The 12,879-nt window shown below is 28.2% G+C and overlaps 1 protein-coding gene across 1 annotated transcript; it reads right to left on the minus strand.

Moving 5' to 3' along the window:
• Nucleotides 1-2,896: 2,896 nt before the first annotated feature.
• On the minus strand, nucleotides 2,897-6,406 carry LOC105107988 (F-box protein At2g26850-like). Its single transcript, XM_011002114.1, has 5 exons — nucleotides 5,422-6,406; nucleotides 5,192-5,271; nucleotides 4,737-4,909; nucleotides 4,401-4,475; nucleotides 2,897-3,434 (listed from the first exon to the last, which is right to left on the minus strand). Exons 1-5 carry the CDS (start codon nucleotides 6,088-6,090, stop codon nucleotides 3,247-3,249), a joined length of 1,185 nt encoding a protein of 394 aa, XP_011000416.1. The 5' UTR covers nucleotides 6,091-6,406; the 3' UTR covers nucleotides 2,897-3,246.
• Nucleotides 6,407-12,879: the final 6,473 nt, after the last annotated feature.

Genomic DNA, 12,879 nt, shown 5'->3' on the forward strand with positions numbered 1-12,879 from the left:
ATTATAAAAATGTATGGAAAATAGTTTTTTTGAGTGTTTTTAGTTTTTATAGAGCAATGCGTGGCCTTTTCCTTCGGGAACTTTTTACCGTGTTATGTTATGATTCATGTAAGATCCAATTTTATTTTTAAATTAAAAAGATGCTAATGTGTTTTCAAGAATATAATATAACAAGTTAATTTGATAAATTTTAAAAAATAAAATAATTAAAAATATATAGTTTAATTAAAAAAATCAAGATGATATTTTTTAAAAATATTAAAAATATAATATATTGTATAAGTTAACATATAAAATATAAAATCTACAAAATAAATCATGAAATTATAATAACCTTATTTTGAAAGCAAATTAAAAAATACATTGAAATTCAATTCCCAATTAATTTAACAATTAAAAAAAACATGATTTCGCACAGATTAACCCGTCAAACCTAGATCATACAACCAACATAACCTAATAAAAAACAAATCAAAATAAATTATAAAATTTAATTTTTAATTAATTTAATATTGAATTATGCAATTAAAAATAAGCAAAAAAGATATGGATTAACTTGATTTAGCCCATTAGATCCTTGATTTGAGTTATGAAATTAGAATAATCTCATAGAAAGTAAACCAAGACAAATTATAAAACATAATTCTCAATCAATCCAAATAGAGAATGATGGAATTGAAGAAAGAAAATTAAAAACAAAAAAATCTTAGTCAATCGACTTAACCTGTAAAACTTATAACTTAAATTATATGATTAAAATAACCTTATAAAAAAATAAACTGAAATAAATTATGAAATTTAATTTCTGATAAATCTAATATTAAGGGATGAAAATAATTAAAAAAATTAAAATTAAAAAAAATCAAAATAATGTTCCAATGAATCGTGCTTTATGAGGAGGGGAATAATGATTTCCCCTTCCCGATTAATTCTTGTTAATTAGATCATTGTTGCCCTGCATTACGGACCATATTAATTATTTTTGGATTTAAAAAAATATTTAGTTGATATTAATATATTTTTTTAGTATGATATTTTCAAATTATATGGAAATTAACTTAATGCAACTTGGTCAACTTGGCTTATTCAAAGATAAACCGAATGACTAATAACAATATGGTTTAACTAAAAAATTTAAAATGATATTTTTTACTAAAAAAATTTAACTAAAAAATTTAAGATGATATCTTTTACTAAATATTAAAACGATAACATATTAGATTGACTCGGGTTAACCGACCAAATCTGCTACCCATGTCATGAAATTATAATAAAATTATAAAAAACAAATAAACTTAATTTTCAACCAACTCAACGTTGAAGAATGAAACTAAAAATAAATATAACTAAAAAATGAATTGAGTGAACTTAAGTTAATCTATCAAACCTAGATTAGAAAATTAAGATAACTCTTTAGAAAGCAAATCAAAACAAATTATAAAGCTTAATTCTCAACCAACTTAATATTGAATAATGAAATTAAAAAAAATCACTTAAAAAAAGAACACAAAAAACCAACCTAGACAACCTAAGTTAACTAACCAAATTTGTGATCTGGATTATGCGACTAGAATAACTTCATAGAACACAAACTGAAATAAATTATAAAGTCTAATTTTTATTATTGAATGATAAAATTAAAAAAAAATTAAACTAAAAAAAACTGAGTCAACTAATCTAACCCTTGACCAGAGTCCTAAGATCGTGATAAATGATTAAATTAAAAAAAAAATGACTCATATTAATATGAGTTAACCTGTCAAACTTAGATCAGGATAATTCTATAACAAAAAAATAAAAAATTATATAAATTTTAATTATTAATCAACCCAATTTTAAAGAATAAAAATTTAAAAAATATTAACAAAAAAAAAGAGTCCACTTGGCTAATTTATAAAACTTGTAACATGGATTATGAGAACTTGATAACCTAAAAGAAAGCAAATAAAAAAACAATTATAAAATCTGATTCTCAATCAATTCAATGTTGAATATAAAAATTAATTAAAAAAATAACTCGAGTTAACATGACTAACTTGCAAAACTTGTGATTTAAGTCATTAGACCAAAATAAATTCATAGCAAATAAGTCAAAATAAATTGTAAAGTTTAATACCTAGTTCTTTTAATGTTGTCAAATAAAATAGAAAAATAACTGAAATTAAATAAATCCTCAAGATTTTTTAGGATCAAAGTAAAAAAACCCTAATATTTTATTATTTATTGATACAATTAAATGACAAATACTTTTAACATATGTTAATAATAATAATACTAATTTGCAAGTTTGTTAATAATACCAATTTTAAGGGGGAAATGGCATTATTCTCATTTTATAACTTATTATTTCATTCCATATTTGTTGCAAATTATATTGATATGCTACATTACTCCTTGTTTTTAATAAGATTATGAAATGTTTTTAGATATAACTAAAATGTTGTTTTTTCTAATTTATTAAAATTAAAAATTAATTCGAAGAAAAAAAGGAGTAGATAAAAATTAAAGCTCTTAAAATCTTACTGACTTTATTAATTTTTTTTTCTAAATGAATATTTTTATTCGGTGGATAATGTCTAGAACAAAACAAATATATAATACGACAAAAAAATCAATAAAATAATTACGTGATAGGTGATGATAGAAAAAAAATTAAAAAATTACATTCATGATTATAAAAATAAAGAATTTACTCTTTTAGTTATATTTTCCAGATCTAAATACAGAACCAAAATCTAATATATCTTCATTTATGAAAATATAATTATGGGTAATTTGATTTATCTGAATAATATTTATAAAGTGAGAATAATAACTTATGAGGTGAGAATAACACCAACTAAAAGAGATTTATAGAAAAATACAATAGATAAAAAAGGAAAAAACAATAATCTTATAACCAATGACAATATGAATTTTGAACACGGCATTTTTTCTGTTAAAAATATAGGCACGTTTCATCAGAAATGCATCAACTGAAATAATAAAACTGATTATCTTTTCCCTACACAAAGACTCACTCATTAGGGATATATATATATATTGCTTACAAAATTACAATACACACAAGACTACACTATTCTGAGGCCGCAGCAAGCTTCACAAAAACTCTGAAGCGTGATGTTCAGCTTTCTAGGAACATTTCTATGGCATTCGGCTCTCGAAATCACAACTCAAGAGTGTGGAAAAGAAGGGAGCTATTTACGTCGGTATGTTATGAAAGTGAAAGGGAAAATGTCCATCATGCTAATCGAAGATTTGATTTGGCAATAGCTGCTTCCATTTTAATATCTCTTCCTCCTTGTAAAGCTTTCTAATTCCTCCATAGAAACCGTCAGCTTCATTACCCACTTCCCTGCGGTCCTTCCTGTTTACTATCGTCTGTCTCCATCGAGTGCCAGGGGGGTATTGGCTGAACTCCAGTACTACTGTGTCTGTTAGCAAGACTTCATGTTAGCAAATTGAGCAAGTGCTGCAACATGATGAGAGCTTCTAATGTTCATGCTTAATCACTCTAAAAATTGAAATTGTTCCATATCATGTGTGTCTCTGATTGAAAATGATGCATGTATGAATGGCATCAACATCCAAAGAAACCCAAATATTTGAAAATGATGCATGTATGAATGGCAGCAATTTGTTCAATGAGCCACCAGTAACCATGAACTAAACATCAATACGACAGCTAGCCAGAGCTGGAGTAGCGCAATCATACTTAAGTATACCTTTGAATTTTCATCTTTTGCTTTCACAAGTTGTAAGACTAAATGAATGATCAATTGATAATGCTGAAAGGTTTTATTCCACTTGAATGATCCTTTTTTTTTTTTGTGAAAAAAAGTGTTGATGTTGTCTGTAGATCAAAGACCTGCTGTTTTTGTTTTGTTATGACTGTTTGTTCTGTGATCTATTTTGGGTTGCGTACTTCGACTTGTTGTATGTCATTATTGAATTGGCTTCTTGAATTCATCAAGAAAAGATGCTGGATGGAGATTGATGGGGATGATAAAGTAATGAGGAAAGTGGGGAACTGATAATGCATCATGCACATGTTTTGTCGCTCACTTTTGAAGAAAAGTGTACGTTTTAGAAGTGGCCTAACAGATGTTCAGCTTGCTTGAACCACTCAAGCTCACTTGCCCGACAAAGCTGAGTAATGACAGGACAAGTTCCCAACATGTTGAGGATAAGAAAGATTGGAATTCCAATAGCATTTGTTCTTTATAAAAGCAGGCAAAGGCAACAAATGAAGTACCTAGACTTTGTAGATTTACCCATCAAGACTAATCTGTTACTTCAAAAATGGAAAGAGTAAATTCCATGAATCTCTACTGTATCAATGGTGAATGAAAAAGGATAAGAAAAGGATAATTTTACAGTTTCTGATGATCCACACTCACCACTGTATCGGCAACGGCAGCGATTTTCATTCCCATCACATAATTCCTGATGCCCCACAACAGCATACCACCAACCTGCTCATTTTGCAAAAGATCATTTTAATGTATACCCACAATTAATACAGCAATTCACGACCAATTTCAAGACAGAAATTCAGATGCAGAAACTAAGCAAATTGAAGCTAAAATATCCCAACTCACGAGCAGAAAATTTTGAAGATATTCAAAATCTCAAAAGGGATTGAAGCATGGTTCTAGGAAAATAATGTAGTCTGAACCGAAGGTAGAAACTTGATCAACTCCGAAGGCGATAAATTTTTAGGATCGAGAACATACCATAAGGGAATTCTTTGCTTCTCCTCCACTGGATCTCAATGTGATCACCAGGTTTCAAGTCATTCAAACAATCAGAAGTATAAAGAACATGTGCAGGAGTTTCAACTGGTGGTGCTCTGAGCCTATCCCAGTGTATGCTCTCTTCTATTGTTCGCCGTGCAAAAAGAGAATACCTGCAATTAAAAATACCCTACGAGTTTCAGCAGACGGCCCTGCCTTACACATGAGCTGATCAAGTAAAAAAGCACAATTTCAACACAAATTACTTCTCATATGACAATAAAATATTCTCAGCTATATTAGCAGCTGCAGTTCAATGTGCAGAAGAATTTGGCACAGGTTAAAAACTTCCAATGCTGAAAGTTTTAAGATTCATCAAAGCTTGATAAAATGATTTAAGGCTCGTTAGAACAGATAAGAAGTTTCAGATTCCGATCCGAGTTCTCTCTCCATACCTTGCCTGAAAGGTGTCTGTCCTGGAATCATAGCTAAGTTGTGCATCATAACATGATAACATAAATCCAACATGTCCATTCTGAAACCAAAACAGAGACAGAATCTCATTGAACTTTCCAAAAAACAAAATTAATAAAGAGAATTGTCATGAACACACAACCACAGTCATCATATCATCAATTTGAAGATGCAAAATTAAGATCAAGAACAGGTATTTTCCAGTCTTTACCTCACGATTATAGACCTGCGCTGGAAACCAAAACTTGCCACTTTCAAGAGAGAGATATAAAGCCATGATTGAATCAACTGGTAAACAAGTTGTGGGCTTGTTTCTACTTTCACACTGAGGTTTATACCAGAAAAAAGGCCACATACCCATTAGAGATCCAAAGAAACCCTTTTGATTTCTTTGATCTAAAAAGCTTGGCCTCTTCCTTGAAGCTATATGACATTGCCATTCCTTACAAGCAGCCTCACAAATCACTCTGCCCCATTTGTGCTTCAAATGTTTCTCCCATAAATGATCACTTCTACACCTATCCCTCAGAGAGTTACAAACTCCAGCCATGCTACACAAATCAGCTGGTGAAAGCCTCTCGAGAATGCATTCCAAAGCCAACTCAGGCAAATCCAGAAGAGAAGGCCCCTCCCCCTCATCCTCCACAATCTCTTGAACTTTTGAACAAAGATTCACCTTCGTCAGTGGCATTTTCAAAGGAACTTGAAACATACTAACAGCAAACCTTCCTTTATTGAACCATGAAACAAGAAAACTTGAAAACCCCTCCCAAAACCAAGGCCCCAACAACAACATATTCCCCTCACTCTTCAGTGGCTTGAAAGAAAATGACTTGAAAAAGAAAATAAAAGAAAAACAAGAAATCAGTAAGAAAAGCATTGGATATGAGAAAATTATGAACTGGGGTGGTTCGAGACTTGTGATACTAAGATAGAGAGAGTCACAGACTATGTTGGCTATGAGAAGACATTCGCCGATGAATCACAATATATAGCAAAAATATATCACCATTAACAAGAAATGGAGTAGAAGTAATATATAAGAAAAGTGATTTTATCTTTGTTTAAACCGACAGATAAATTAAATTTAAGAAAGGGTGGCCATAGTTTGGTAAAATCGAGACAACTTTAAACTATTTGAAGACAGCACACCCGACAATGCTTTGATTGATCGCTGGCAGTTACAACACCACAAGGGATAAATAACAACCAACAAGCAAAGGCTGGGGTTGCTTCTTAAAATATGCTATGTTCAGGCATCTACATGCAGTGAATTCCTAATTTCCTACCCTGCTGTGGTAAAGGAAAAAATTACAGTTAACTCCTACGTTATCTTTTATTTTTTGTCCATCTTATATTTATTTACCAATACTAAACTTAAGGTATTTTTTCTTATTGATAAGATATGAATAACAATGTGAAAAATAAATCTACTTGTACAGTAAAAATCCTCGAGGATAAATTCCTAGACAAATAAGAGAGAACTAAACTGTACATGTAATGGGAGACAGTTGGAAGATAAAGAGTGGAAGATTTAGGAAGGAAAAAATAAATAAAGAACAAAATCTAAATCAATACGAAGGTTCATAGAGAGAAAGGTTTGAGACAGTCCCACGTGTCAGAATCTATAACAATGTGTACATATACAGGGAATACACACACACAGAGGTTGGGAATGCGCCAAACTATTAGGTGAGGAGGTTGATCACTCGATCCCAAGGCTTGTCGTTGGTCAAAATTACACATACATGAAATACACACACACACATACAGATCGTGGCAAAAACTCCTTGATTGATGAAGATGAGGATGAACTCGAAGTGGGTCCTTTTTTAGTTTAACCAGAGTTTTCTCATGACAGCAAAGAGAAGAAGAAAACTTTCTAAATATATTTTTTTGTTTATACTCTTATCTCAAATTCAAATGTAAAAAAAATAACTCAGAAGCGCATAGAGTATGAAAATAAATAATCAACTTATTTTTATTTTATTTTATATGGCAACAAAAGCATCATAATCTTAAAATTGAAGAAGTATGATATAGTTACTTTCACATCCAAGCATAATTGTATAGAATATCACTGCAGTTGTATGGAAGATAAAACTTTAAACATATTTGTAAATGAAAAGAAATCATATATAAACATATCGATTCCTGAAAAATCTGGTTTCTCAGAAAAAGCAAGAATATATTTGTTTTTACAATCTCAGTGATTTATATTTCAAAACAGGTAACAAGGCCAGAAGCCTAAAATTTTCGTAAGCGAAATGGGATCCTCTTTACTGGCATTTACTGCATGAGCCAAGCCAATCCATGGAGGACAAAAATAAGGTTATTTTGATTTTACGCCATTGAAGTGTAACTTTTTTGCCGGTGGGGGTGATCAGAGGTGAGAATGATCTGTCAGAACACCATAAAAGCCCACCTGAACCTTTGCCAAACTCCCACCAAACTCACAGCAGCCACACCAGATCATACAGACCACGTAAACTACTGTGATAAGATTCACGAAAAATCGTGTCCTGATGAAAAAAATGAGAAAGCGACTGTTTATGTGCACAGACATTGTTCTGTTGAGGTCAAAAATGGGGGCATGCAAGTGGTCGTTAGAAAAAGGATGGGGCCTCACTCCCCACACTTGCCTTGTTCCCCATTTATGATGGTTCCAATGAAGATCTATACTTCTCTTTTCTTTTAGCTTTTTGGCTATCATTGACCTGTGAGTCTACGACTTCTTTTATATTTATACACTATATTCGTGACCTTTGCTACTCCGTTGCTTAATTTTCTTTTTAACCTTTTAGAAAATATATATAAATATTAGGAGGTAAAAAAAATTGATACACTGTGGACGAAACTTTTTAAAAATATATTAAAAAACACTAATAAAGGCCTTTGTTGGATGTCGAATCCACCGCTTAAACATGGTAGGGAGCTTCCTCATTAGTACATTTAATGCGTATTTCAACCACTTTTTATTTTTTATTTTTTAAAATACCAAATTGTCTCTAAAACTATATAATAATCACAAAAAAAAAATCAAAATGAAATATGAATAAGATCATGGAGGAAAGACAATGAAATTTTAATTTTAAAAATAATAAAATCATTTTAGTGTATTGTTAAAAGTGAAATTTCAAAAATACAAAAGCCTCAAGACTTATAGACCTCGTGAAAAGACAATAATAACTCCTAATATAAACCATTAAATTTTATTCAAAAAAATAAAATCATAAATTTATTATTTTGATCTTCCAGTAAATCATGGCATAAATACAATGCTTTTTTTTTCCCCTTGACGTGTTTTAGATTTTCTTTGTAACACACACGTGTGCTCCAGTTCATATCCTAAAGTTGAATAAAAAATAAAAATAAAAATTAAAGGTGTTATTTATTTGAAATTATTTAGAATTGTAGTTATAATTATTTTTTAAAGTACTTGTTATTTTAAAAAATATTTAAAAAATTAAATTCTTTTTAATATCACTGTATTAAAATAATTTAAAATAATAAAATTTATTTATTTTTAAAATATAAAATTATTTTTAAAATACAAAAAAAACAACATCCACGTCATCATGTATTTGCTAGATGCATGCATCTCCACTGATGAAGTTGTTTGCTGCATTAGACGGTGCATCATCTCCTCTGTCACTTCACTTTATTTACATAAGATTTGATGAGATTGAATTTTACTTTCAATGTCAGAAGGTGGTGAGATACTCCATTTAAATTATAAAGTTTATTTCATTAATAAATCCTATTAATTAAATACCTTATTTGCTACAATTTAAATTAATATCTTCGGCGGTTAAACCTCATTTTTAATTATTTAATAGTATTCAAATTCAATTCAATCCTCTTTTCAAAATAAAACAACCTAGTTTAATGAATTTACCAAAACTTGCCCATAAAAACTTCCGAACTATTGACGAATAAAAGACTTAACTCTGAATTGAATTTAATATTAAATAAGGCAATTCAATTGAGAAAAATAAAATAGAGTTTGGACTCGAAAAATAATTATTTAAAAAAAAAAATAGAGTGTCTAGGTCATTAGGTTTGTCAAAAATAATTATCTTGAAATTAATTTTTTTTTATCATTTTAATATTAAATTAATTAAAATTAAGCTTATTGATTAAATCTAGATTTAAGATTTCAAGAGTTGTGGGTTATAGAGATTAAACTAGATTTAAAAAGTTTATTTGATTTTGCTTGGTTTATTTGTTTTTTTTCTAAACTTATATTTTTTTAACTTTATCATTAAATATTTATTTAATTGGAGATTAAGTTGTATTATTTTTTATTTTCTTTTTATATAATTTTTTACTAATTTTGAAAATAACTTGGGTTATTTCAAATATTTTTATTTATTATTTTTTTAATTTAGCTTTGTAAAAATATATTTTATTTTTAAAATAAATTAAACTAAATTAATTGATTAAATGTAAGTATGAGATGAGCACATCATGATATTTAAAAAAAAATAGAAAAAACTTTTATTAGGTAAATATTGTTTTATTGGCATGGATAATCATGATATATAATTGTTTGAATAAATAAAAAATTTAAGAATTATTAAACATAATTGGGCGTATACCCAATGTTGCAAATTAAGTATCCTTATGTATACTTGATTTTTCTAATTTAGTATTTATTTATAATTAACAATTTTTTTTGTTTTATATTTATTAGCTTAAATAAAATAATTGGGCGTATACCCAATGTTGCAAAATTAAGTATCCTCATGGATACTTGATTTTTCTAATTTAGTTTTTATTTATAATTAACAATGTTTTTGTTTTATATTTATTAGCTTAAATAATTTTTAATTTATTTAATTAAATACATGTATAAATTCTTAAAATTTTTATAAATAAAAATACTTTTCTAAAAATCAAGTTAATTTTTTATTTAAAAGTATTTTATGCTAACTAATTTTGTTAATAATAAATAAATATAAAAAAGTTTAAAAAATAATTTCTAGAAATTATTTTTAAAAGAAGAAATGCACCATAATGTCACGTCAAATTCACTCTCAAACAAGACAATATCCTTTTAATTGAGGGGTCTAGCATGGTAGAGAAGAGACATTTTATGGTGACAAGTTTTCAATTGAGCTTTGAAGATTTGGGTGATCGATCTTCCATGATCGGTTCTTAAGCTAATGACAACCTTGGATATTTTGTTTCATGACACTGATTAATTAGGTTCCTTAAACGTGAGGGACCCTATATATACCTATTATCCTATGGTACTAGGTGGTGGGAGGTATAAATACGAAGATTATGCACCATGTTTCGAAAAAGAATCATCATTTTAATTTATTTATTTTATTAAAAATAATTTTTATATATTTTATATTGTTTTGATATGCTAAATTTAAAAATAATTTTTTTTAAATAAAAAATATTATTTTAATATATTTCAACAGGAAAAATACTTTAAAAAATAACCATAATTATACTTTTAAATTGACTATAATAATTAGGAATCAACCCAAGCCATCAAATTAGGGTACTATTTTTGTCTAATTATCTTAAAAGAAAAGAGGATTTCTAGTTGCATGAATTATGGGGTAGTGGGATTTTAATGGACTATTGGTCAATGACAAGAATCATGCTGATTTAGATGCTCCAAATCTTTGATTCACTAGTAAACCATAAACTCAACTAGACCACTATCAAGAATTATATATATATATATATATATATATATATAATTGTTTGATTTTGTATTCTTTCAAAGGTATTTTTGAAATAAATTATTTTTTATTTATTTTAAATTATTTTTAATATTTTTAAATTATTTCTACATGTTAATATTAAAAATAATTTTTTAAAAAAATATTTTTAACATATTTTTAAATTAAAAATATTTTAAAAATTAACTTTCAATTCTTATAAAAAAAAGAGCCCGACATTACATGGCCGGAAAATTATTCTTAAAAAAAGGAGTGGCTCAAAATTAGTGTGATGTCAACATTACTGGAATGGATTCCACAAAGGAGGATTAAGAAATACAAAAAAAGAGGCCCCCCCTAAAATATGGTTCCTTTTGAAGAGAGTTAAGTGGAACTCCACCATCAATCAATAATAGATGCATCTCCATCGCAAGCAAATAAGGATTGGATTTTAGGATCATGTAGGGTACAAACTTTCTAGGTAATTATTTTTTTCTAAAAATATTCCCATGTACTTGCATATTAGAGTATGGTTTTGATATTTTTATTATTTTATTAGCTTTGCTTTTTTAAATTATTATTATTGGTCTTTGTATTTGTATTTTAGTATGTTTTAAAAATATATTTAACTTAAAAAAATATTGATATTTTTTTAGTATTATCTAATAGTTTTAATGTGATGATGCTAAAAAAAAATATGAAGAAAATGATTTTGAAATAAAAAAAATATTTTTGAAAAATACCCTACACCACAATATCAAACAAAAACCAAAATCTTCAACTTTCCTTGTAGAAAATTATGCTTTAATATGTGTTAATATTATAGCATACATTTTTAACTATATATCAATGAGACTCAAATTCTTGGATTATAGCTAATAAATCATAACTTAATTGGAAATAAACAGTGCATGCCCTTTTCTTTTAAAAACATCTTGAATTGAATTATATATATATAACCTCTTTTTTATATATAAAAAACCACTGCTGTATTTATATTCAAAGAAATAATTTCTTTATTTATTTATTGAAGACATGAATCACATTATATTCAAAGAAATAATTTATTTATTTATTTATTGAAGACATGAATCACAACCTAAGATTAGTAAAATAAACATGCCTAGACAAATTTATGATCTCCCTTTGGGTTATAAACTTGTGGAAGCTTTGAATATATTGCACTCCATTCGTTTTCCACATGCTTCAGACTTTTGTGGGAGAGGCTGCGATGCTTGCTGAGAACCAAGCTTTTGCTTTCATGATAGGGTTTGCTTGGCAGACATGCTCGATCGAGACTCTTCTTCGTGGCATTCTCTTCACAAGTAATCACACGAATCATGTAAGCTAACATGCAAGAATATCTTATCAAACGTGGAATCTATTCTTCACAATTTTCAGATGCTATTTGGATAAATAAAGACGTGAGATTTATTGATAAAATAAAACGAAAAATCATCATCTTATCTCAATTATTATTTATCTTCCATGTTATACTAAAATAGCTAGAGTTTAAGCTTGTCAATGTCCCTGCTAAAATAACATAATCTCTCTCTCTCTCTCTCTATATATATATATATATGCTCTACAAGATGCATTTATGAAGTATGTTCTAGCTATTCTTTTGAAAGATACTTAGATCATGATTAATTAATTATCATTTTCAAGCTAAAAAAATATAGCACGTCCAAAGGGAAACCCCCTTTTTGTTTTTTTTTCCTACCACATCTCAGTACTATATATTCATGCACTTGTGCATAGTCTGTCCACCACTCATATTATTCACACAGCCACTATAAGGGACCTTATGCTAAAAGTTGCTGAGGTAAGCAAGAAATTTTACAAGTGGCCTTTTCTTTCGATACCAAAATGAACGGAACATGTACAAAGTTGCCCTTGTCTAGCTATCCGTTTTTTCCTTCATCTACACATTTATCTGCGGGTTAACTTAATTTTGAAAATATATATATATATATATATTGATT

Source organism: Populus euphratica, unplaced genomic scaffold, assembly GCF_000495115.2.
Source record: "Populus euphratica unplaced genomic scaffold, PopEup_1.0 scaffold179.1, whole genome shotgun sequence".
Taxonomy (NCBI): domain Eukaryota; kingdom Viridiplantae; phylum Streptophyta; class Magnoliopsida; order Malpighiales; family Salicaceae; genus Populus; species Populus euphratica.

Excerpts from the sequence above, each read along its gene's own strand:
- LOC105107988 (XM_011002114.1), bottom strand. The coding sequence starts at position 6,090 with ATGCTTTTCTTACTGATTTCTTGTTTTTCTTTTATTTTCTTTTTCAAG. Across the intron at positions 4,910-5,191 it reads ACAGACACCTTTCAGGCAAG|GTATTCTCTTTTTGCACGGC; the intron begins GTATGGAGAGAG and ends TTTTAATTGCAG. Across the intron at positions 4,476-4,736 it reads AAGCAAAGAATTCCCTTATG|GTTGGTGGTATGCTGTTGTG; the intron begins GTATGTTCTCGA and ends CAAAATGAGCAG.